Source organism: Cyprinus carpio, chromosome A8, assembly GCF_018340385.1.
Source record: "Cyprinus carpio isolate SPL01 chromosome A8, ASM1834038v1, whole genome shotgun sequence".
Classification (NCBI taxonomy): Eukaryota; Metazoa; Chordata; class Actinopteri; order Cypriniformes; family Cyprinidae; genus Cyprinus; species Cyprinus carpio.
This window is the reverse complement of record NC_056579.1, coordinates 9,047,525-9,073,819: the sequence shown is the minus strand read 5'-3', so window position 1 is coordinate 9,073,819 and position 26,295 is coordinate 9,047,525. Positions and strand designations below refer to the sequence as shown.

The window sequence follows — 26,295 nt, the reverse complement described above, 5'->3', positions numbered from 1 at the left end:
AGAATTAATACATTTTTGAATTTAAAAAAAGGCATTAGTATTGTTATCAGGGTTTTTGTTGTTGTTGTTGAAACTCCATATGTAATATATAAATATATAGAGAACTTTTTTGTTATGTAGCCTTGATGAATATTAATATTATATTTTAAAAAAGATAATAATTCACTTTTTTAGATATTTCACCTTTTAGACTTTAAGCTAGAATTTAGGGTCATGTGTAACAGTGTAAAATTCTCTACAGATGCCACTTCCAGAAGTCTAAGCTAGCATATTGCACTGTTGTCGTTCTCAATGACTCAAAGTACTCAAAGTAAAATGAATAAACTTCGAACAGGTGGCAAGGTCGATATGTGGTACTTCCTGGGACATACACAATCATGTTTGCATAGATTTTCAGTCTAGTTAGTGACGGATGTTAGAGTCTACCTTTTCGTGTCAGGCCAGAACAATGCATTGAATTTCACACTGCTCATTCGCTGAACAGGACTTTTTTAAATAAATACTGTTACATGTAGAAATTTAGTGTAGCTCATCTCTATTTATTGTCAAGCTTAACTTGCCTTGGCATTTAAAGATCCTCCTGTTATACTACGACTGTTGAGAACTATAGCAAAAAATAATATATATTTTATTTTGCACTGCAATGATTTGAATCTTCTCTCTTGTTAAAACATGCCATTCAGTTAATACATGTTGGCCGAATGAGATAAAAGTTGATAAAAGTTGCTATGACAACATCGTTTGGAAAACAAGAATGTTTTTACAAGAATGCCCCCCCCCCCCGGCACATCCATCCTCTCTCTCTGTTGGTACCACTCATGGAGTTTTTTTTCTAGAACCAGCAGAGAGATATAATACAGGACTTGCTCTCAATTTCTGCACAAACCAAGCATCAAAAAGATATTCATATGCAATGCCGTATGCAAGAGGGAAGGAAAGGAGTTTGTTTACACTGACAGCACTTACTACTTTTATCACGGGACTGCTTTGACCCTGCTGACCTTGTTCAGTGAAATCAGCCTTCCAGCATGTGAAATCAATGCTTATGGAAACTTCCTTCAAGCCCTGGGGCAAAGAGCTACTGTGGATTACATGCAAAAACGTCACAAAGAAGGAAACAGTCTAGTTGAGATTCGCAGAAAGATTTTCCTTCGTCTCAAAGGCACAGCACTCAACGTCATCCTGTTGAACAACTCCAAGTTTTATCATGTCGGCACCACAGAGGAATACTTGTTCCACTTCACCGCTGACTCCTGTCTCAGAGCAGAACTCGGCCTGCTCTCTGCTGCCTTCAGTGTGTGCGACTTGGAGAACATCAGAGAACACTAGAGTTTGCGTGACACACAGCATCCTGCATCCCAGTGTGACTGTATCCCAAGGCAGTGTTGTGGAATACTCCAGACTGGATGCTAGAGTTAAAGTCGGAAGTAGATCTATTATCAGCAGCTGCTGAATTGGCACAGATCTATCAAGTGACACCTTCATACATTCTTTGGCTGTAAGCCTGGATGGAAAAATGGGTTTTGTGACTGTGGTTTTTGGTGTTCAAGATGATCTAAAGAGCTTGTGTGAGGTTAATCTGGAGGAATGTGTTGAACTCTGGGATTCCTGAGAAGGCATTTTCCCTGTGTGCTCCAATTTAAAGTATTCATTCGTGATGTCACTGGGGATGCTGAAGGCCCTTGATAGTGGAACCAATTTCTTTAAATTGATTTGATATCAGTTTTCACACACTGTTTTCTCTAAATCTGAGCATAGATAAATCAAACAGTATGTCACAGGAGATATAGTCCTGATCATAACTCAGTTTTGACAAAAGATTACTGCTTTTTGCCTTGTAGGGCAGTACAGCCATGTGACGAAAATCATATATTGCCCATAACAGACACTACAGAAATACCTAGATGGTGCACTCACATTACTATGAATGGGAGAAAGTGCAACATGCAATATGGCAAAATATGTCCTGCCTTCTGAATAAAAGAGCCAACTGCCAATTAATAAAGTCAACATGTCACTGTAGGTGCCTTTATAGCTCTGGTTGCCATAGAAACACGTGTGCCAGTCTGGGATATAAGCTTTTTTTCTGCTATTTGAGCATAAGATACAACTTCTGCGGCATAGTTCATGTCAGATTTTTTTGCTGAATTGTAATGTTGTTTAAATGTGCAGCCCTTAGGTGTTACAAATATGGCTGCTGAGTAAATAGACTTTCCTTGAAGGGGACTTTGCATGTAATAACATATTCTATTTTGTTACGTATGCCAATTAGTATTTGTATGCCTATAGTATTCTGTAACACTAATTCTCTAAACTGTTGTATCAAACCTAGTCGATTTAGTGTTTTGTTCATTTTATTAAATTTGTGTTGGATCAGTTTAATGTTGCGTGTGCAGATTTATTCCATCTTCTATGTTTTACTAATTTATCTTGGACTGTCTTCACAAAACACATCAAGGCACGATGAAGTCTAAAGTATATCATCTGCGTAACCTCAAAAGGAGAGAGAGGAAACTCTCTAAAGAGAGAGAGAAAAAAAATCATATTCATCCATTTTAAACTTTGGTGTTTGTTCCTCATATTTTGTGGAAATTGTGATACATTTTGTCAGGATTTACTGATTAATATAAAGTATTAACCTTCAAAAATAAACAAACAAACAAACAAACAAACAAAAAATCTTACTGACCCCAAACTTTGAATGGTAGTGCATTTCCTTTATAGAACAGATCGAGAAATACAGTTGGGTCTTGATGCAGCTGTTGTCTGAAGAGAGAAATCGACCGTGGCTTCACCCTGTAATAGGTACAGATCCTCAGAGAGGTCAGCTGTCATTGTTGTCACATGTTCCTCACTGAGGCTGATGTATTTTTAGCAGGGGCTGTGATCCCTTATCGGACTCTTCCCTATTGTGCAAGCATTGTGTTACCACTGCATGAGACTTTCCCTCCAGCTAACCGTGTACAAAAGTTTAAACCAACCAGTCTGATGGGGAATTATAAATCAAGACCCACTCAAACCTGTACAGGTAAACATTAAGCTTCTTCAGTTGGCTGTTTGATTCATTCGGTTCATTAGTTTGGTTGATGTTGATATAAATAGATTAAGAATACAATATTTTTAGTCTAGCAATCCTTGTTGACATATATACAGTATTTATTGACAGTAAGTAATGATAGTTCTCTATGTAAAATTGGATTGTTTGTGTCCACATTGTGGTCTTAATTCAATGTCGTTTCGCTTTAGATGAGTGGAAAAAGAAAGTGAGTGAGTCATATGCTGTTCTAATTGAGAGACTGGAGGAAGACTTGAAAATTAAGGAGGAGGAGTTCAAGGAACTCAAGCATGTTTTCAGGTGAGACCGAATGAAACTAAGAGTTTTGTTAGCCTCTTTTGTAGTGTACTATTATTAGTGTTTGAAAATGTGGATTAAGGTGTGGACTTCTATGTTAATAACACTGAGGAAAAAGTGAATGCGGAAATCTGTTTTATGTTTTTTTTATACAGCTCAGACGAAGCATTCAATAAAGTGAATCTGAATTATCGCACAGAGGGTGGGCTGTCCCTGCTGCACCTCTGCTGCATATGTGGAGGTAGAGCTAATGTTAAATGTTTTTTACTATGATGCAATGTTATGGTAATTTTGAAACTTATACATGATTCATTCCTATGTACTTATGTTGAATCACTATCATATAAAATTTGTAATTATTTATCTTACTTTGTAGGAGCAAATTTCCCCCTGTTGATTTACTTGATTCATTACCTTTAGTTGTTATGGTACTTTCATTTAATTCAAGCTGTTTTCTTTTTTTGCTACCAGGGAATAAAGCTCACATCAGGACCCTCATGCTGAAAGGTCTGCGTCCATCCAGACTTACCCGGAATGGATTCACTGCACTGCACCTGGCTGCATTCAAGGTCAGTCAAGGGTTAATAATCCCAAATACTGTGTGCTAGGAATTAATCATGTTAAAAAAATTTTAAACAACAAAATTTATGTGATAAGTGGTAAATTTTGTTTCTGTGTTGTAGGGTAATGCTGAACTGGTAACTGCGCTGCTGCATGGTGGAGCAGATATCCAGCAGGTGGGGTACGGAGCCCTCACGGCACTGCATATAGCTACTGTGGCCGCCCATCTTGAGGTGCGTGTTGGACCTGAAGATAAACTTTTTAAACCAGGTCATTCAGAAATTGTGATGGACTTCATATGAACACAAGGATTCAAAAGGGTTTCCCTACTTTTCTTCAAGGTTGTTGATATTCTCTTGCAACACGGGGCATATGTTAACGTCCAAGATGCAGTGTTCTTCACCCCTCTGCACATTGCAGCTTACTTTGGCCATGAGCAGGTCAGTCTTTACCTCATATCATAAATTTCCAGGACTTCATAACAGCTCTTTTTTTTTAACAGGTTTGCAAGCTCCTGATGAAGTTTGAGGCTGATGTCAATGCAAGTGGAGAGGTAGGGGACAGACCGCTTCACCTGGCTGCAGCTAAAGGCTATCTGGGCATTGTCAAACTGCTGATGGGTGATGGCAGCAAAACTGATGGTGAGAGTTTTACTGTATTATTTAGCTGACATTTACTTGATTGTGAATATTGATTATATAACTTTATAGGAATAGTTCACCCAGAAATGAAAATTTGCTGTGGATTTACACATCTCAGGCCATTCAAGATGTAGTGTGTTTTTTAATCTGAACAGATTTGAACAAATTTGGCTTTACATCACTTGCTCACCAATGGATCCTCTGCAGTGAATCGTCACAATCACAAACAGATTACAAAAACATCACAAAAAAATAACACAAACAAACACAACCAAAAACCAACATCTAATGAATTGAAAAATCAAAAAAACTGCAATATACAAATAAACAAATCCACAATTTGAAGGTTTTTTAACTTTAAACCATTGCTTCTGGTTTAAATATGAGTCTTTATATGAGTTCTTAAAAAGAAATGCTAAATCTGTTCCAATGTAGAAACAATCTCATCTAGATCTTTGATGGCCTGAGGGTAAGTACATTTTCAGCAAGTTTACATTTTTGGGTGAACTATTCTTTTAAAGCTCTCCTAAATTTCTCCTGTACAGTCAATGCTCAAGACAACGAGGACCATGTTCCCCTTCATTTCTGCTCTCGATTTGGACACCAAGAGGTTGTCCGTTTCCTTCTGCAGGGCACCTTTGACATACAGCCGCACTCTGTCAACATCTATGGTGACACACCTCTTCACCTGTGAGTTCACTTGAGAAGTTAATCCCACTCAGCACAAGGTGACAGTTAAACTCGGCAAATCGCTAATGTGGAATTAAATGATCTGGAATCTGGAGAGCGGTTATAGTGATTGTGATTTGAGTCTCATATTCCCCATCAGAGCTTGCTACAATGGAAAGTTTGAAGTGGTGCAAGAGATTATTCAGTTGTCTGGCGCAGAGAGTTTGTCCAAGGAGAACATCTTCAGTGAGACAGCTTTTCACAGGTAACGTTCCTCCTCACCACTTCCGTTTGTTACATTTTCATTAATTTATGGTCATAAATAGAAATGTGTATTCTTCCAATGACAGATTGGGGTTAAGATACCCGCTGATCCTATTGTTACGCACTAAATGAAGCTCTAATTGTATTCTGTAGTGCCTGCACCTACGGCAAGAACCTAGAAATGGTGAAGTATCTGCTCAGTCAGAATGCTGTGAGCATCAACCAGCAGGGGCGAGATGGACACACAGGTATGATCACAGCAGTAATCTGGTTTACATAAAAAATGATGGCAAAAATTCAGAAATATTTCTGCTCTTATTCTCTGTAACTTGACATTTCAATGTTCTAAGATAGACGTTATATGAGTTATGATGGTAGTCTGGTTGATTTGTGAAACAATAGGTCTGCATAGTGCCTGTTTCCATGGACACATCCGACTGGTTCAGTTTCTTTTGGACAACGGAGCAGATATGAATCTGGTGGCTTGTGACCCCAGCCGCTCCAGTGGGGAAAAGGATGAACAGACATGCTTAATGTGGGCCTATGAGAAAGGTTATTTTACAGTTTATATCTATACATCTATAAACATAATCAACACAAAAAAACCAAAAAAAAAAAAAACATATATAGATACATATATATACAGACACACATACACATATATATGTATATGTTTTTAATATATGTGACTGACAAATATACATTTTACTATATGTGTTATGATCCATGTGTGGATTTTAATTTTAGGCCATGATGCCATTGTTACTCTACTAAAACACTACAAACGACCTCAAGATGATTCACCCTGCAATGAATATTCTCAACCAGGAGGGGGTATGAGACACTCTCCACATGTAGCCTCACAGATTTGTACTGTGTATTAGCTGGTTGGACAAATCGGTTGCTGTTGTGAATTTTAGGGAAAGTTTATTTTGTTGTTGTGTCTGTTGCAGATGGATCTTATGTTTCTGTTCCTTCTCCCCTCGGAAAGATCAAAAGTATGACTAAAGGTAAAACACACACACATACACACAGTTAGCTGACTCCATGAATCACTGTTGCTATGATACTATTGTATGTCCTGAAATACTGCTACCCACAGTCACCAAAAACTTCTGAGAGATAGTGAGTCAGAAACTGTCTCCAAACATCCTCCCACTGCATCATTGCTATAGTTTAAGCCTTTACGTTTGAATCTGTCAGAGACATTCCAAATAACGTAAACCATCTTTCATGACTCATGGGCAAATGTGAACAACATAAGCTAAATGAAACATGATTAGAGTTTCATACAATGATTGATGTGAAGGTATCAAATAACTCCTATTTACCCTCTTTTCTCCTCAGAGAAGGCAGATGTGCTTCTCCTGAGAGCAAGTCTTCCATCAAACTTCCACCTTCAACTTTCTGAACTGGAGTTTAATGAGATTATTGGATCAGGTATGTCAGTTTAATGATAAATATTAGCTGTCCCTGAGTCCCCATTAAATCCACTAAAGCACTGCAACCATAGGCTCCTTTGGAAAGGTCTACAAAGGAAGGTGCCGCAATAAGATAGTCGCAATTAAACGGTAAGAGCTTTTTTCTTGTTTTCCTGATTGTCCACATCATGTATACAAAGCAAACTGCCATGACCTTTGTACTTTTCAACAGGTACCGTGCAAACACGTACTGCTCAAAGTCAGATACAGATATGTTCTGTCGGGAGGTGTCCATCCTGTGTCGTCTCAACCACCCTTGTGTGATCCAGTTTGTGGGGGCATGTTTGGACGACCCCAGTCAGTTTGCCATTGTAACCCAATATGTGTCTGGAGGATCACTGTTCTCACTGTTACACGAGCAGAAGAGGTGATTTTATAATACTATGTGTATGTATGTATGCGTATACACTACTAATTTCAAGAGAAATTTGAATAATTTTTCATTTATAATTTTACAAAAGACTTCTATTTCAAATAAATGCTGTTATTTTGAAATGTATACATCAAGCAGTCTTAAAAAAATTGGTTTTCACAAAAATATTAAGCAGCACAACTGTTTTTAAAATTGATAAGAACCAAATTAGCATGTTAGAAGAATTTCTGAATGATCATGTGTCACTGAAGATTTACCATTACAACAATAAACTGCATTTTAAAATATATTCAAATAGAAAACTTTTTTTTTAATTGTTATATTTCACTACATTACTGTTTTTACTGTATTTTTGATCACATAAATTCAGAACATAAGAGACATCTTTCAAAAATATTAAAAAATCTTACCAACCCCATAATTGATCATTTATAAAAATCATTATGTGTATATAATGCAGGACTACAGTGTTGATTGAGAGTGTGGGGAGATTTGATTACATAACTTGTAATGTTTTATTAAAGTGGGTGGTCAGTGTGGGTGGTCAATTCCCATTTCCATAGTAACAGCAAGTTTTCTGATTGGTGGAACTCAGCGTTAAGGTCATGAATAGCGTCATATTCAAAAATGTTAGAGATGTCTTGGCTAGCATGTAACTTTAAGAGGAAGAAATCTGAAGCAATCTAGGATCTGTTTATAAGACTTGCATCAATACCACTAAGTGTTTGATTTCTACTTAGTGTTCTGTATGCAGTTTAAGGTGATCATCATCTCATTGATCTGTTTGATGATGGGTTTGTGCATTGATCAGTGGTGAGGAGGAGGTGTTCACTTGATGTTTTTACATCCAGAATCATCGATCTGCAGTCCAAGCTCATCATTGCCATCGATGTGGCCAAGGGCATGGAGTATCTGCACAATCTGACCCAACCAATCATTCACAGAGACCTCAACAGGTTAGTCACCAACATCATCATCATCATCATCATCATCATCATCACATGCTTCGTTCAATGATCATGGTGTTTCTCTGTCCATTTGTTTAAACCATCCTATTACATGACAATCAGTATATTTTTACACTGTCAAGACTGATGAAATGCAGTATTATCTGCTCTATTTTAAACCTCCTTTCAACTAATGATATCTTTTCAGTCATAATATTCTACTCTATGAAGATGGACACGCTGTGGTGGCTGATTTTGGAGGTAAAAAATGTAACACTAGGCACCTCAACCAATTATTACCTCACTCTTTCCTGCTTTATTTTGTTAGAGAAAAAACAGTTGTCTGGAAAAAAGCTGAAATCTTTAGGCTTCAAGGTGCTCTTTGGATCATTGCAAATCTTGCTGATGTCAATCAACAGCTTCAGTGCTGTGATCATAAAAGCAAAAGTGGGACAAACCAAATGTTAAGACATGAAATTCATGTTTCAGATAGACTGTTCATTCAAATTATTGTGCTGATAATACAATTTGTAAAGAAAAAACTATTCAATTCGTAAAAGTCACTTTTGATCTCCACAATTTATGTAATGAAAATGCTTCTGTATTGTTCTGCAGAATCTCGCTTCCTGTTGTCTGTGGATGAGGATAATATGACTAAACAACCTGGGGTAAATGCACTCTGTGTTCTTGATTAATTCTGTCTGTTAATTATCGCCTTAAAAAAGTAATGCATTAAGTACATGCAGGCAGTTTTAATACTGCTTACATTATGGTTTTGGCTCTCTTGTACGTCATGTTAAAAACATCAATGTGTCTTTGGGGGAGTATGTGTGCCTGTCCTTTGGGGAAAGTACTGTATGTGTTTTGTAATTCACACATTGTTTTGTGTTTGTCTTTTTGCTCTCATAATGCTGTGCAGAACCTACGTTGGATGGCCCCTGAGGTGTTTACCCAATGTACACGCTATACGGTGAAAGCGGACATGTTCAGCTATGCTCTCTGCCTGTGGGAGCTACTCACGGGGGAGATTCCATTCGCACATCTCAAACCAGGCACTGTACTGCAATACCTAATATTGACCCTCATTTCCTTTTAGACTGGGTTATAAGGTGGAATTTTCTCTGTACTTGAGTTTTTCATCTTTATTTTCGAGTTGATTAACAAAATATTAATTATAAAAGAATTTAAATATTTTAAAGCAGTAGCTCACCTAAAATGAAAATTTACTCACCCTCAAGCCATCCAAGATATAGATGAGGTTTCATTGTCATCTCTGTTAACTCTTTACAGCTGCAGCTGCTGCAGATATGGCATATCATCATGTCCGGCCTCCAGTTGGATACTCGATTCCCAAACCCATCTCAGCACTGCTGATGAGAGGCTGGAATGTTTGTCCAGAGGTGAGTGACCCACATCTAGCCCAAAACATGCTCAGAAAATAAGTCACATACAGTAGGAATATCTTGAGATATGCACGTTTACTTAAAATTCATGTAAAATTGTTTATTTTTTTTAAAAAAAGGACTATGGAATTAAATTAGTTGCTTTTACATTGTTTATAACATTTAGTTAATGTATCATTATAACATTTAGTTCATTGCTTTCTAGGTAAAGAGGGTAGAGAAAGCACAAATATTATTGCAAGTACATAAAGCATTATTTAAAAAAAAGACCAAAGTTGAAACAGAGCTTAATCTAATTTAGGAATATTAAAATTCTTAAAATCTAAAAAAATATTTTTCTGTTACCTAGCATGACCCTATTAAATCCATTCATTAACTGCTTCTCTGTGCCACTGAGTCTGTTTATAATCAGTCAGATTACCCAGAATGCCTTATCTCTGTTGCTCAGGACAATTTGTATTTCTGTTGATGAGCATCCAGTTGCTAGCCTACCGTGTCTCTACAACAAACCTATGCCAGGTGTTTTCTCATATACAGCATCTTTGCAATGTTCTCAGTGCTGGTCCCTCAGGTGCGGGGCTGAAACTGTGTCAAGCGTGCTTGTTAGGAATGTGCCCTGGTACCAACTGCAGCTTGACACTATTCTCTAGAGCACAGAGCTTTTGCTGAGAAACACATTAAAGGGCCATTATGCTAACAGTTTCTACAGTGCGTTCATTTAGTGTTGCTTAAAGAGATGTACAACGTAAGTATTCAGTGATAATATTCAGTTTCAGATAACTGCTTTATATTTTAATACATTACATTTTTTGAAATAATGTAGTTTATTCATGTAATTTTTAGCAGCCATATATATATATATATATATATATATATATATATATATAAATACCTTAGGTACTATGTGTATATTTTTTTTTAACCCTGATCATTTCAAAGGTGTATACATGATCTTTGTAATTAAACCTTCATTATGTGTGTGTGTGTGTGTGTGTGTGTGTGTGTGTGTGTGTGTGTGTGTGTGTTTGTCTCTCTTCTCTGATGAAGTACTGTGTTCTGGTCTTTTGAAGTCCTTCACTCTGAATGATGCTTGGGCAGCGATCAGAGAATCCTCTTCAGAGTAGCGGCTGATTGGACAGCCAGAGATCATTTCCTGTACTTTAACCAAACCTCTCTGATGAAAATACCCTATTTTTGACTCTCTCTGACAGGAAAGACCTGAGTTTTCGGAAGTGGTTGCCAAACTAGAGGAATGCCTGTGTAACGTGGAGGTAGGTTACAAGCACATAAATGATATATCTACTATACATTTTTATTCTATTTGTCCAGTACTTCATATTTCTATGTGTGTCCAGCTTATGTCTCCAGCCTCTAGTAACAGCAGTGGTTCTCTTTCACCCTCATCCTCCACCGACTGCCTGGTAGCACGTGGCAGCCCTGGACGAAGTCACGTAGCTGCCCTTCGCTCGCGCTTTGAGTTGGAATACGCCCTCAATGCCCGTGCCTATGCATTTTGGACCCAAAAGTACACACACACACACAAATCTATCACAAACCTATGCACTATCCAAGAATGAGATTATGATTTGTATTTGCTAGGAAGAGCCCCCACACCAACTTATTGCCAAACTACTTTAGTGTGAAAACAAATATGAATTTAAATGGAAGCTAATACGTCATCCTCATGCATTAATGGAGGAGTCAGGTCCCCTTGCTCTTTTGTTTGGTCAGTGCCATGAAGTCCAAACACAACACTTCTGTACAGTCTGAAGTGCTTTTGCTTGGAAACCGAGGCATGAAAACAAAAGAGAGACTGCAATGAAACTTGCATGACATTCACACTGAGAACCTTTGCTGGTGGTCACCTCTTAATTCTTTATGGGTGGTGATGAATGCGTGTGTGTTGTGGAGGAACCTGGCAACTGTCAACAAAAAAAGTTTAAAAATTACTAGAAGGGACTCCTTCTTTGGAGCCTAAATTAGTCATAATCATTGCAATATGATGTTTTATGTAACCTGAACTAGCATTGTACGCAGTTTGGTGGTATGAGCAATAAATCAGGCTAAAGTGACACTGTGAATGACTAAATAGAAAACAAATTCAATAGAGGATCATCTGAGCAGGACGAACCCAGCAAGGCATCATTGAGCTGATATGACAACAACAAAGCAACAGAAGTGTATCCTATTTAGCATCATTAAAATTTCATATTGCAGAAGAATCGTGCTTGTTCTGTGGTCTTTAGTGTAAACCAACACTAATCGCTTTGTTGATTCAATCCTCTCTTTTATTTTGACAGCTCTGGTCGGAGGTCTTCACAGGGCTTGTCCCTGGATGAGCTGAGGAGGAACATGCAGTTCCCACCCATTGACCGAAATGGTTTGTGTCCAACTGGAAATTATTATCAAACGTGTGATTCATCTGTTTATGTAACAGCTTAATGGGGGGCCACATTGTTTTTCATTTTAATTTACATAAAATATGGCAACAATCATGTTGATATAATCCATGCAAATTTGGTTTGAAGTTAACATGACATTTTCACGAACATGAGAGCACTGTGTGCGTGTAAGCATATGGTGCAACAAGTGGGTGGTGGTATTAAAGTGCGTGTTAGTCACTGTGTTCCATGCTGTTCCCGCAGGATATGTGTCAGATCCCATGAGCACCATGCGTTTCCATTCATGCAGCAGCAATGGAAGTTTTGAGGACAGCAACTAGAAGCAGCAACTCTCTGAAGAACATCACACACAAACACACTTGTATACATGACATATCTGAATTACCATAATTATGAGCTTTCAAGTTTTAAACACTATTCACACTGTTGTCAGAGTCATAATGTTCAAAGAGCTCTGGCTTCTTCCAGCCTCACAATGAGTCATTTGGGAAACAAGAATGTTGTCATTGAAACAAATTATTCTGAGTCAGAGGGCGTGAACAGCTCTGAGTAGAATATCAGGATAGTCACCTACTATAATTATAACAGTAATAATAATAATTGCGATTATTACAGTGAACGCACCATATGTAGATCCATTTAGTCTAAGGACACATAAAACTCAATTTGGATGTGTTTTTCAGCCATTGTGTGTTCTTTTGTATAAGAATTAATAGTGTTACATTCATTATGCATACTAGTATCTCAAAGTTTTGACTTTAAAGTCAAAACTTATTTTTATTGTTGTACAAGGTTTTTTTATATTGTGTTTCAGTGTCAAGTAAATATCTGGTAGATCAGGACAAATAAGTCTATTTCAGTATTTTATTCTAATTTCAAAAGCAAACACTTTTTTTTAGACAAATAAGCCAGCGAGTGAAAAGTGAACTTGACAAGATCATGACTGATGTCACCTAACAACACAGGCACTCTTAGAGCAATTTGGCCTTGCATGAGGATTTGAAACAGCTCAAGTTTTGATTTAACTCCCATGATCTGCATGATTATGACAAGGAACAAAGAAAGTGTCATAGCAATGTATGTGAACTAATCCAGTGTAAAGTCTAAGAACACCATTAAACTAGTGCTAAAAATCAGCAAGGCGTTCATGTCATTCATATCACACTGTGCATCTGCATATTAAAGTGTTCTGAATACTAATTAGGAACACAGAGGAAAGTGCAATCATTAAGGTTTTAGTTCAATTCTCTTAAGTCTGTAATACACCACACAGTTTTTTACTGTCTGGAGAAGTTGATGCTAGTAGCTGAAAGTCAGAGCCAGTCTGCAGATTTGAGTAGTCAGATTCCAAAGAAAATCGTGTAGTGCATGATGATCACAGATACCGATTTTTTAGCTTCAGTCTATAATTCCATCCAGTCGGAGGATATCAAGCTTGTTTGATATTTTGTGCTGATTTTAGAACGCATATTGTTTTCATTTGTCATGCGTCTCCTAGCAACAGTGTGCAGTTTCTGTATGAATTTGTTGTGATCAGAACAACTTTAAAGTCTGGGAGTGTTCGATCCTCAGTTTTTCCTTGGTGACTATCACAAAGTTGGTTAGTGTATGATGCCCAGTGTTTTAAAATCTGTTTACATTTTAAAAGTCATATAGTGTATTCCAGCCTTTATTTTCTGAAGTATGTTGGTATACTGCTAGTGCAGCCTGACCAACTGGAGGGCTCCGGATCATGAATAATTAAATTATTTGTGCTGTGTGCCTCCTATGGTGTCTATTTTCAGTGGGCTGTTGATAGCTTCCCTACCAAGCACACAGGACTCACTATGGGTCTCTGATAAGTAAAAGCAAGTGCATGGAACGCCGATGCCTTAGAGTTTTGTTCCAGAAGACCTTGGTTAACTGTTTCCAATATGTTTAATTGGGGTAGGACCTAAACTCGGCAGGACAGGAAAAGAGTTGGACACCCCTGGGTTAGCTGAAGGATTTACCATTGTACTAATAACTGTTCTCTGTGTGAGCAGTCGTTAATCTGGGATATCCTGTGGGCCCAAAAAACCTTGAGTCGTCCAATGAAAACGTGCTTAAAGTGTCAATTACTTTTGTTTTCCTGTTTCCGTCCACGTTCCTGCTTCCATCTGACTGGCTAGAATGAAAGTCTACACTTGCAGTGTCGTCTTGGATCCTGTTTTCTGATTTATTGATGATTGTGAGGTCTGTAATTACTGTGATTGTCGGACTGTGAGGCTCAATACATTCCGAACTTTCCAGGGTCTCTCCGTTACTTGCTTCCTCTGTTTGGAATAAATGTGTGGTTTTATCAGTCATATTTGGTTGATTACTTCTTTCTGACTCTTTTGCATTCAGGTCGACATTTGTAGATACATCCTGTTGTTCATTTTCAGATGGTGTTCGCTCTTGAATGTCTTTAGATGTTGCTGTTGTCTCTAGGTTTATGACATCATCTGGCATTGAAGTTTCCTGTCCAGAAGTGTCTTTTTGATTGGTGTGTCCACCATTACTCTGTCTTGACCAAATAGTGACCAAAGAACCTCTAGTATCTCCAGCCTCCTGGACTCTTTCATCTTTGGTTGAGGTATGTAAGCTGTCTTTAGAGTGATTAGTGTGAGCATCTGATTCTATGGCTTCAACTTTTGTCTCTGTTTTCAAGCTTTCAGCCACAGACTCTGCATTCTCATCGAGAATTTTCCTTACAGGAGTTGCAGTTTCATCTCTACTCTTGAGTGTTTCATCAAGGCCCTCAATATCAGTACTTGTTGGTGTATCTGTAGCATTTAATACTTCACCATTTAGCCTCTCCTCGGTTTCTTCCAAGATGAGACCCTCTTCATCATCGATGAATGTCTGAAAATACCTTGATTCCTGGTGTATGTTGATCCAGTTACTTACTAGATCCACCCCAGCTGCTTTAGTTAAAGCTGTTGAATGAATGGCAAGATCCTCTGAATCGATGCTCAGAACTGGACCTTTAACCCCTTTTTTGACTTTCTCCACAGGCTGTGATTCCAGTGAATGGGAAACCGATGAGCCACCATCATTATTTACAGAATTTCCTTTCTTTTCCAGAGGTTCCACTGGATCAACATCAATTACTTCAGGAGCATCTCTACTTCTCAATTCAGTGTCAGTACCTTTCAGTTCTGACTCATTTGGTTCTTCTGCTGTGGCATCTGCCGAGACAATGTCATTTTCTGTATCCTTATTGACCATCTCCTGGGTTATCTGAGAGGTTACATTTTCTATGAGTGTTGTTGCAGATGTTTCCAATTCTTTATCAGACTCTTCTTTGTCATCCTGTTTGTCTGCTTTTTGATTGTCACTGGCCTGGTCCTCATGTTCATCGCCCAATTGAGACTCTCTTTTTGAGGGAACAAGTTCAGCATCTGACTTGTTTTCAGTCTCTTGCTCGTTGTCATCATCTTTTTCTATTTCTTTCATATCTTTATCAGTTTCTGGCTTTTCATAATCACCTAAAACATCTTGAGCCCTATCACCAGTTGTCTCACTCTCTGATTTGTCTTGCAATTCCTCTTGAAAATATTCTTCTACCTTCTCAGCCTCCTCAAGACTGACATCTTGTCTTTCTCCATTTTCATTATCCATGTTACCATCCAGCAGGTCATTATTCACACCAGTAGGTTCATCTACTTCTTCCTTGGTACTGGCCTCTATGTCATCATTGGGTGCCCCCCTTGAACCAATTTCATTTAGTTTTTCCTGTGAAACAGATCCCTCATTTTGGACCTCAAAGTTGACTTCTAGTTTTTGGGCTGTATTTTCATCAGAAACTGCCTCTTCTTTTCCATTTCCTGTATCTAAGGTATTCTCACTAATTCTCACTAATCTCACTGTCACCTCTTTCTCTGGCTCTTCTACCAACTCTTCACCTGTTTCTAACTCATTCTCTACACAATTTCCATCTGTTCCCTCTGCCATCTCATCTATCTTCTTGTCCTCCACCTTTGCTTCTTCCTCTTTCTGAATCCCATCTTCCATTGTTTCGCCTTTCACTTTTTTGGTTTCTCCTCCAATATCATCCTCACTGTTTGGTTTCTCTTGCCCTTCTTCCTCTGCTTCAACAGTAAGTTTATTTCTAACCTGTTCTCCATCTTCTGTTTCATTCTGTTCATCATTCAGGCCATCATACTCTATTTCATTACCCTGTGTACTCACATCTTGACCACCCTCTGAATCATTTTGTCTAATCCCAGCCTCACTAGACAGTTCTTCAGCTTCTTCTTCATAATGTTTATCATTCACAACATCTTTACCTTTTTCTGTACTATCCTCATTTTCTTTATCTTCTGCATTTAAATCATGGCCACCCTCATTTTCTTTCTCACTACCTTGGGTCTCTTCTTCCCCAAGTTTCACTGCCTCTTCCATTCCCAGATTTTCAAGTCTATCCTCAACCTCTAGCTTTTCTGTAGCTTCCTCCTCTGCCTTACCTTCACTAGATTTTTCTCCATCTTCCACCTTACCAACAGAGCCCCCATCATCCACCTTGCCATCTGTCTCCTGTACCATTTCCCCAGTTGATCTATCATCCCCAGCCTCATCTGCTAGGTCTTCTCTTTCATCTCTGTCTATCTGTCCATCACTCCTCCTCTCTATGTTCTGATCTGCGTCATCAGCGTCTCGCTGCCTCTCAGTGTCACCTGCACCTGTTTCTGTACCATTCTCTGTCTGACATGCCGAACCCTCTCCCTTCATCTCTGGAACCTCAGTGTCTGTATTTTCAGAGTCTAGCATTTCAGCATGTGTCTCTGGTTCTTGTACTATTGAATCTTGTACCTCTGCAATTGTATTGTCCCCATCCATAACTTTCTCCTGTGCCTCCTCAGTTTCAGTTTTCACTTCCTCTCTTTTATCTGGTTGTTCAACCTCATTTGTACTCTCACTTCGTTCTTCCGTCTGCTTTTCCTCCATGTCTAAACTTTCCGCTCCTTCCTTAGTCTCATCTATTTCTTGTACTTCTTCTTCTGTGTGGAAATGAGGTTCCTGTGTATTTGTCTCTTCTGTAAGCCGACCCATCTCAACATGCACCCTTTCCTCACATGCAGCCTCCTGTGAGTTGGGTCCACTTTCATCTGGAATATCATCTTGTGTGTTTGATGGTTGAGGCAAAGTGATTTCAGCCATTTCAGCTCCTGTAAAAGTGAGCATTTGTAATTAAACCATTTCAGATTTATACATTTTTACAAACAAACAATCAATGTTTTTGTCTGAGCACTGCAGAAACTAATTTGTTGTGTAAAAAATTAATCTTTACTAGTGCTATTTTGGAAATAAATGACGAAAAGACGACAGCTTTTTTTTACCTTGGCCATCCTTTTGGATCTTCACTGAGGCCCCTTCATCTTCCTCTGTGCTTGTATCACTAAACTCTGGCTCTGAACTACATTGAGATTGCTTCAAAATAGCCTCAGCCAACTTCTCCTGCATTGACTTGGCTGTTTTTAGCCACAGGGAATGAGACATATGACATCCATAACAAAATGTTAATGTTATCTTGAAAGTGAATTAACTAAATGAATAACAGTCACATAATAAGTGGGATGAATTTAATATTAAACATAGTTTGAAATGAAATCTAGAAGCATTGAAACAAAAATAATAGTGTAAATGAAATGCAAAAAGTTCATTACCACAAGCACAGCAAACACTTAGACTGGGAACACAGCATGCAGCCAAAAATCACTTAAATGTTTTCACACTGGACAGTTGCCAAAAAAGGATCCATAACCATATCTGATGAGAATACACATGAATTTTACACAACAACCAATTACGCCAAACAGTGTATTTAATTATGTGTTACAGAAAACAAATCAAAAATGGCTAGATGTACATTATGAATCAAACACACTGAAATCAGAAACTTAACACAAAATCACAAATAGAAAACACTGCTCTCTATTCCCAACAATTACATTAGCAAATCCACAACAGCCAACATGTAATGCATACTACACTTTATAGATTGTTTCGCAGTGCACTTGTCATATATACAAAATATAACTCAAAAAAGAGTCTAAACCTTGATGGATTGTAAGAGTCAAGACAGATTGGTTTATACTGAGCAGTATGCTTACGGAAACAAATAACATGCAATTAAAAACACATTTGATAACACAAACCAATCAATACAATGATGTTTGCAAGACCACCTAGAGTTAAACAAACTGGGCTCTCAGTGGCCTTGACAATTACACAGAAAAGTGAGTAACATATGTTCTGCTTTTAACACAATCAGAACTCGAGTAATTAGTGAGGTCATGTACATGCAAAAAACATGTTATCATGCTCTCCTCAGGTAAATGTAAGTAAAGTATTTCAGGTAGTAATAGGGTAATAAAAGATGCTAATTAATGAAAGCTGAAATGTGTCATTTCTGTGCCGACACACAAAAAAATGTAAAAACAGATGTCTCTGCTTATTAAGCTGGGATAGGAGAAAGTATCCAACAAATGACACTAAAGCGTTAATTATAAATGCTGTGTGAAGTAACTAAACACTTTGTTTAACTTGCAGCAATCAAAGCTGAAAGTAGAAAATCAAATAGCTAAAAAATAAAGACCCTCCAGGTCTGATGTTGTAAAAGCCAACATGAATAAACACACCAGGTTCGATCATGACAGGCACACAGCACTAGTTTTCATGCAGACACTCACCTCTCTCCGGTTGATTTTCTTGTGGCTTATCTTCAGGTTTGGCATGCTCCCCAGATTGCTCATCTTCAGTTCCCTCTTTCTTGTCTGTGTCTTCTGACATTTCCAGGTTGCTCTTCTCCATGCCATCCACTGGACTATCCTGTGTCCCAGAATCTTCCACTGCAGCTTGAGGCAATGTAACATCGCTGGACTCTGTGGCCTCTGTCTCCTCCGGTTTGGTCTCAGCTGTGGTGAGAACTTCCTCTGCATGTAAGCTCTCCTCTGGAACATCAGCAGTGGTGATTTCTTTGGTGTCCTCCACAATATCTCTTTCACTGTTGTCATTGTCATTGCTGGACAAGCTTGATGTTCGACCAGATGAGACAGATGATGACCTTTTGACCTCTGAAAGAAGAAGACAAATAATCTGTTGGTTTTAGGTGTTTAACAATCTTGACATGTTGCTGAAAAGTGTGAAAAAGTAACACTTACTGGACATATTGGTGTCATCGCTGTCAGAGTTGCTTTTCTCTTCATTTATGTCATTTTCATCCCTGGTCTCAGTTTCTTTTTCTTCCCCAGTGGCAGCAGAAGCTAGCTTTTCCTCTGCTTCATCACCATCTTCAACTGGCCCTTCATCATCTGCCTCAAAGTCTTCCTCATAGTCTATATGAGGTCAAAGCAATTAATTTAAAGATGCAATAGAAATGACCATTTAACATACACATTTTATCTGTATGCGTTCTATGGGATTCAAACCCATGACCTTGGTGTTGCTAGTGTCATGCTCTACTAGTAAAACAACAGGAACACACAATTTCTAAAGTTATTTACAACAGCTGAGACTTAACAGAAACTGTTTTTTTAACCAACAGTTTTTTTTTTTTTCTTGCATGTAATCACAAGTTCATTTGTTGTGCTACGTTTAAATAGGCCTGCAGAGGCATCAATTAAAGGATGTGTTTTTGAAATCAGGAAACTCATAGAGTTTGTACCATCTTTGGTCTTTTTCTGTCCTCTTGTTTCTCGATTAGGTTCTGTCTCCATTTCCTGAGGCGTGTCCAGCTCTGCATTAGACTGTGTCTCTATGTCCTCATCTACATCTGTGGCCTCCTTAGCATCAGGGGATTTAGAGGTTGGCAGCTCCTCTTTCATTCTTTTTTGAGGAGGGGTGGGTTTTTTGTCCAAGCCCATGGCAATAATACACCTAAAGAATTACATCATACAAAACAATAATGCATTTTGATTAGCGTTGGAACAATGTGGGTTTTTTTCAATGGCCAAAGCCAATAATGATAAATAGGCAGTGTGGTGGTCGATATACAGTAATACTACCACGTGGTCAGTAAGATTTTTAAAAAGTTATCCTCATCAAGGCTGCATTTGGTCAAAAATTCAGTAAAAACAGTAATATTGTGAAATATTATTACAATTTAAAAAAATAACTGTTTTCTATTTTAATTAATTTTTAATTAATTTTATTCCTGTGATAAAACTGAGTTTTCAGCAGGCATTATTCCAGTCTTCAATGATACATGATCATTCAGAAATCATTCTGATATGCTTATTTGTGACCCTGGACTACAAAACCATTCTTAAGTGTCAATTTTTGCGAAATTGAGATTTATACATAATATGAAAGCTGAATAAATAAGGTTTTCATTGATGTATGGTTTATTTGGATCGGACAATATTTGACCGAGATACAACTATTTGAAAATCTGGAATCTGAGGGTGCAAAAAAATCAAAATACTGAGAAAATTGCCTTTGAATTTGTCCAAATGCATTCTTAGCAAAGCATATTGCTAATCAAAAAGTAAATTTCGATATATTTATGGTCGGAAATTTTCAAAATATCTTTATGGAACATGATCTTTACTTAATATCCTAATGTTTTTTGGCATAAAAGAAAAATCTATAATTTTGACCCATACAATGTTTTTTTGGCTATTGCTAAAAATATACCCCAGCGACTTAAGACTGGTTTTGTGGTCCAGGGTCACATTTGGCATTATCAATGTTAAAAACAGTCATGCTGCTTAATATATATAATAAACCATAAATATATATAATAAACCATAATAAATCTATATACAGTATATATATATATATATATATATATATATATATATAATATATATATATATATATATATATATATATATATAATATAAAAGCATCTGCTAAATGATTAAAAGTAAATGTAAATATCATCCTTGCCAATATAAAGGTATTTTCTATCACTAAACTTGATAGAAGGAATTTTGAGGAATTTAAAGTTGGAAAACCAAAAGAATATTTGTATAGCTATGTTGTATAGCTGGGATATTTGCAGCAATGTTTCTTTCTCTACGAAACTGCAAAGATTCAGTTAGTGATTTTTACAATGAGCACAAAAATATCATTGAAATGTACTGTATTTATATTGAAATACATTTTCATTACTTGTAGCATGGAGAGGCTCCCTCCACACCGCAAAATCCGAAGTGTCCGTGTCTGCCCCCCAGCCGAGAGCCTTTCCTGTGTTTAAACTCACAGCAGGAGCTGAGCCGATCCACTTGCAGGCCATTCAGGATGAATGTAAGACTGAAGGGAAATCCTTGGTGACGTCTTGACACAAACTGGAACACTTCTACAAGTAAGGGTAAGCAAAGAAAGTTCATTTGCTTTTGATGAATGTGTCTTATAATCAACAAGGAGAATCACGTAATATATGCAACACGGCCAGATAAGAACCACTTATTATCAAAAAGCCCACAGTTCAATAGTGTATCTCAATTCATGGTGTTCTTAGGATATGAATCACAAAGCACAGGTGTACAGAGACCTGCACTGACCTCCCTCTCTCAGCTTCCCTTTGTAGACACACAGGTTCTCTCCTCCACAGTGCTGCTGAAAGACCTTCACCTCGTCTCTGAGGTCCATCAGATCATGGGACAGGTGAACACTCTTCCCAAAGTACACCATGCTTACTAACACTTTACTCTGGGCTGAAGTCCTCTGGAGAGAAGATGGCTACAGACACAGGAATAGCAGAATATATGTAAGTGAAGATTTATTTTAATGGCTTTGTCAACCTTCACATCCCTGAATACTCAGTAAATTACTTCAACATATACTGACCTCTGTAGCAGCTATCGGTGCCGTAGTGGGTCTTAACTTTCGACCCCTGAGTGTGCCGTTCGCTCTCGGCCCTCTTTCATTCTTCTTTGTGAGGGGCGGCACGGGGGTCACATAGTTGTTAATGACAGGAAGACGGTAGGGCGAGACAGTGCTAGAGAAGTCTGTCGTGGTCAGATGTTTCTTGACATCTCTGTCCAACTATAAAACAACCCAGAGAGATAAAAATGTTATTGCTGTGAGGCAATTATAGTTCATTAAAATTTAAAACTGAAACTGAAATAAAATTAAATATTAAAAAAACTTTGTATTTCAGCTAGTTGCCATCTTAGCTTCTCGTTTTAATTTAGTTTATCTTGATATATAAAATAATACAGACACACACACACACACACATATTTTCTCACTATTTATTCATATTTCTCTCCAGAAGTAACAACAGAGATATTACAGATATTAGTATATATGTATTAGTATATATGCAAATTAGTAATATTAGATGTTTGAGTGTGATTTGTGCTTTGTCAGTGACCTGTAACGAGGGGTTAGTATTAGGACCTCAGGATGGTCTCACCGTATAACTGAGGGGCTGATCGGTGTCATTGGAGGAGTCCCGGTCCCGGTCCCGGGGTCTGTGTCGAGGGGAGGTTCTCTTCAGAGAGGCCGTGGCACTATTGCTGTTCAGGGGTTTGAGTCGAACAGGCCTCTGCATCGTTCCTGGAGCCGTGTTTGGCCTGGAGGAACTCGGCTACGGCAGTAAGACAATAACTCACATACCAAATTTTAAATATGCTGAATATACATGCTTAAGACATGTCCTACTAATGTAACACTTGTGCATTATCGGAAAGCAGTTATATATACACTATCTTTCACTGTATTGTTATTTGTTGTGCAATAAATATAAACCTCCAGTAAATAAAAGTATTGTTGAAATAAATTATTAATCTTTAGATAAACTGAGAAATTCCAATTGCATTAATTATACAATATTAAAGTCAAGTCAAATCATCTTTATTTAGAAAAATAAAGTCAAAACTACTTCAATTATTAAGAAGATTTAAAAAAAACATATCTAGAGAAACCAAAGCAAACAATAAAGCTCATGTGTCATCAAATTACTGGAGCAGTAACTCTCTAGGCACCGTCAACAGGCAAACATTCATGATTAGTACAACCACAACACTTCATATCACCTTCTGCTAAACATGTCAGAGCCTGATGAGCCAACAATGATCTGAATCTGCAATTTAGCAACCATTAAGTCTAGCTGGGTAACTATCTAGAATAAACACAAGCAGATATAAAGTTCATGACATTTTTTTTTTTTTTTTTGCAGGAAATGAATTGACGGCACATCACTAGGAAAACATTTATAATACAGCACTGAAGCACATTTATTACGGAGGAGGTACCTACTAATTGTAATGTACAGTATGTAAACTGAAAGGAAATGGTTAGATCATAAAACGATTTTACCCATTTATACACTCACAGATTCTGTTGACTCAGAATGCTCTCCCTCTGGCCCAGAATGCTGTGCGTGTGAGACCTTTGGCCTTGTGGGTGGCCGAGGTGACAGCATTAGCATTGGTTCATCTTCATATCTCTTGGTGCGCTCAGCCTATCATATAATGCAAAACATTGAATCACAAAATTTACTTTATTATCATGTCACCAAGGCCAGTTTGAGTCTGAAAGGAGTTCTATAAAAATGACAAACCTTCATTTTGTAGATTCGTTCCCTCCGTGCAAATTCCTCAAGTTTTCTCTTGATCTCAGTTTGATGAAGGCGTTAATAAACAGTGGAAAAGTAAAATATCTAGAAAAACTTTTTTTTCTTAAGTTTGCTTTAGTTTAGTTTAGTATATAATAGGATAAATACATAGTATATAGTCTACAAATTACAAAATTATAATAGTAAAATAAATACATAAAAATTATATTGATATTAATTCTTAATATTACCTTTGTTATCTTAAATATATTACACAAATTACATATATATGATATGTATGTACAGTATATGAAAAATATAATACATTGGATAAATTATATATATATATATATATATATATATATATATATATATATATATATATACACTATTTTTTTTTTTTTTTTTTGAAGTTAGATTATTGAGTCATTTAAACTGATTGTGATTATTTAAAGTTGTTATACAATACTGTTATACAATACTGCCTTTTATACTGTAAAAATCTGATTATGTGAGCAGAATATCTCGCATTAGTGCACTTACTTTTTGACACTACAGTCAAGGATAATAGAGCTTCTGATAAAGCACCCCTGGACTGTATAATGCTCTCACCTCCATGTCTAGCACCTTGTGAAAAATGGCCTGAGCGAGACACTCCCTCACATGTCTCTGATGCGCTCGCTGGATCAGCTTGTGCTTGTACTCCTTATCAGGAACAATCCGGCCACTGCGAGTGATCTGAAGCACATGCACCTGCATTTAATGACTGATGCATCTGATCTTGTATGACATAAAGTGTCTTTCCTTTCATCTTTTAACAAGTTATCTGAAGTGATCTTTATGAAAACGCTAATTACATTCTATAACTTTTGATATAACAGTCATTGAGATCAACGTATGTCAGTTTATAAATATTGAAACATTTTAGAATGATCTAAACTCAAGGCTGATCTCAATGAATAATCATAACATCATTTCCCAATATGACTATCTAAAATGTGCACATACCAGCCCAACTTTCTTAAGATGTCTTCGTATTCTTGCATTGTTGAAGTATCCGGTCAGATGTTTGTCAGCTAAGCTATTGTAAGCTGAAATAAGACTACACGGACAAAAATATAATCAACACTGTATTTCTGAGCTTTGATAATGTCAATATGTTACACTATTTGAATAAATAAATAAATCTGTCAGTATCTGTAATCCCAGTAGAAACCGGCCTGCTGTCAGGCATATTAAAACATTCAAATATCTCATCCCAGGCATGATGAACTTGTAATGTAAAGATGGGTCCAAACAGGCTGATGGAATGATTCAGTGATCCTCAAGGGCACCAGTGCCAAGGATTTCAGCTTGAGGTGAACACTCTACATCTGTGTCAAGTGTAGTCTTGGAAATGCTCGACTGTTTGTCTGCCTGGCTTTTTCCGCTACAGATTTGATTTCCCTCAGCATTTGTAAAGAAGACAACACAACCTGTACGCCAATCCTCAGGCCAAGCAGATACCATTACCGGTGTCTGGTTTCTATTGGAATTGAGTGTGAATGGATAGCACACTTAACCCACGGCCCCTCTTTGAATTCATGTCTCTCTCTAAAATTGCTCAGAAATAAAACATCACGTCTGTTTAAGACATTCTTAACATATGGATTCATTCTAATTACACGTAAATATAATGCATTATCAATTCAGACATATATTTAATATGACAGTTAGCGATTTGAGGCATGGTCAACAAATAAACAACATATCCCTAAATCATGCCTGAAAAATATAGCTTGTCCATTAAGGAGTGGTTAATCTCTTCTGTTGTTTCATCTCCACAGTAACAAGAGCTTTTGGTCATATAGTGTCATGTCATAAAATAATGCTGAAAAATTATAATTACTATGCATATTGTTATAAATGATAAAATTATGCATAATGCAGCTAGCAGTGTAACACAGGACAGTAGTTAAAGAGCATTTTACACTTCATTTCAGTCAACACTGCAACTTGGTCAAGCTTAGTTACTCACCCTTGGTTCAGATGACTCATTTTGTCGGTGCGCAGTGATCTTTGATATAACTCAAGCAATCAAGCAATAATAGAAGAGCTTTCTTTAATCCAGAGGACATTAAAACTATGTGTGCATCTGTCTACCCGGCTCCGAACACGCAACACCTTTGCTCGCGCGGAACTGATGACAGCCAGCGTTGCCATGGTGAAACACGTGACGATGCCCTTAAGACTCCGCATTCTTTGTGCTTTATTTAACAGCTACATTATAGCTCATACTATTAAGTCTTATAGTCATTTTTTTTTACATATCCGTTATGTAAATAATAAAAATAAAGGGCTTATTTAAATAGAAAGGTTGAAAAATAAAAAAAATAAATCATGTCATGTAGCCTATTGTCTAGCATATAACTTTTGTCAAATGTTATGGTTGTGAAGATTTATTAGGCCCAAACATGAATTCGGTTTATTTCGTGAAGATTATTGTAGGTCAGGTTAAAATAAGCCTTAAAGCTGTACATTAACGCCCTCTAGTGTTTTCACTGGGGATTGTCCGTCCATGTCCTAAAAGTGATGAAGGAATCATCAGAATATTGCACTGCAGTAATATAATCTCCAGCATTTTGGGATTTAATTCTTGGTAACATAAGAATGTCATTTTTTTTTTTTTTGAAGGAATCTAAAAATAAAGT

General features: G+C 37.3%; 3 protein-coding genes and 1 pseudogene across 3 annotated transcripts; 2 read left to right on the top strand and 2 right to left on the bottom strand.

Annotated features, from left to right (window-relative positions):
• The first annotated feature begins 74 nt into the window (after nt 1–74).
• On the top strand, nt 75–1,427 carry LOC109083715 (annotated as a pseudogene).
• Nucleotides 1,428–2,897: 1,470 nt separating this feature from the next.
• LOC109083716 (serine/threonine-protein kinase TNNI3K) lies at nt 2,898–13,229 on the top strand. The gene is made up of 25 exons (XM_042761977.1): nt 2,898–3,028; nt 3,247–3,355; nt 3,508–3,593; nt 3,824–3,921; nt 4,036–4,146; nt 4,255–4,353; nt 4,416–4,554; nt 5,100–5,244; nt 5,384–5,488; nt 5,641–5,735; nt 5,890–6,039; nt 6,235–6,321; nt 6,441–6,497; nt 6,835–6,927; nt 7,001–7,058; nt 7,141–7,335; nt 8,193–8,297; nt 8,497–8,549; nt 8,904–8,956; nt 9,208–9,340; nt 9,579–9,688; nt 10,903–10,962; nt 11,047–11,216; nt 11,992–12,071; nt 12,337–13,229. Exons 1-25 carry the CDS (start codon nt 2,989–2,991, stop codon nt 12,411–12,413), a joined length of 2,508 nt encoding a protein of 835 aa, XP_042617911.1. The 5' UTR covers nt 2,898–2,988; the 3' UTR covers nt 12,414–13,229.
• An 83-nt stretch (nt 13,230–13,312) lies between these two features.
• On the bottom strand, nt 13,313–18,827 carry LOC122145912 (titin homolog). The gene is made up of 4 exons (XM_042761975.1): nt 18,789–18,827; nt 17,763–17,865; nt 17,436–17,567; nt 13,313–17,264 (listed from the first exon to the last, which is right to left on the bottom strand). Exons 3-4 carry the CDS (start codon nt 17,557–17,559, stop codon nt 14,092–14,094), a joined length of 3,297 nt encoding a protein of 1,098 aa, XP_042617909.1. The 5' UTR covers nt 17,560–17,567; nt 17,763–17,865; nt 18,789–18,827; the 3' UTR covers nt 13,313–14,091.
• Nucleotides 17,662–25,807, bottom strand: LOC109083730 (glutamate-rich 3). The gene is made up of 12 exons (XM_019098487.2): nt 25,623–25,807; nt 24,614–24,707; nt 24,218–24,343; nt 23,612–23,683; nt 23,384–23,512; nt 22,463–22,636; nt 21,892–22,089; nt 21,606–21,783; nt 21,214–21,400; nt 19,763–19,974; nt 19,260–19,433; nt 17,662–19,172 (listed from the first exon to the last, which is right to left on the bottom strand). The coding sequence occupies exons 1-12, from the start codon at nt 25,640–25,642 to the stop codon at nt 18,766–18,768; spliced, it is 1,971 nt and encodes a 656-aa protein (XP_018954032.1). The 5' UTR covers nt 25,643–25,807; the 3' UTR covers nt 17,662–18,765.
• Between the last annotated feature and the right edge of the window lie 488 nt (nt 25,808–26,295).

What these genes read in the sequence shown, in the direction of transcription:
- LOC122145912 (XM_042761975.1), bottom strand. Translation starts at nt 17,559, where the DNA reads ATGCAGGAGAAGTTGGCTGAGGCTATTTTGAAGCAATCTCAATGTAGT. An exon ending in GATCCAAAAGGATGGCCAAG is followed by an intron (nt 17,265 to 17,435) that starts GTAAAAAAAAGC and finishes TCACTTTTACAG; the next exon opens with GAGCTGAAATGGCTGAAATC.
- LOC109083730 (XM_019098487.2), bottom strand. Translation starts at nt 25,642, where the DNA reads ATGAGTCATCTGAACCAAGG. An exon ending in ATTCTGAGTCAACAGAATCT is followed by an intron (nt 22,637 to 23,383) that starts GTGAGTGTATAA and finishes TTACTGCCGTAG; the next exon opens with CCGAGTTCCTCCAGGCCAAA. An exon ending in GGAGCCTCTCCATGCTACAA is followed by an intron (nt 19,975 to 21,213) that starts GTAATGAAAATG and finishes GTAATTCTTTAG; the next exon opens with GTGTATTATTGCCATGGGCT.
- LOC109083716 (XM_042761977.1), top strand. Translation starts at nt 2,989, where the DNA reads ATGGGGAATTATAAATCAAGACCCACTCAAACCTGTACAG. An exon ending in ACCCACTCAAACCTGTACAG is followed by an intron (nt 3,029 to 3,246) that starts GTAAACATTAAG and finishes GTTTCGCTTTAG; the next exon opens with ATGAGTGGAAAAAGAAAGTG. An exon ending in GGGGCGAGATGGACACACAG is followed by an intron (nt 5,736 to 5,889) that starts GTATGATCACAG and finishes GTGAAACAATAG; the next exon opens with GTCTGCATAGTGCCTGTTTC.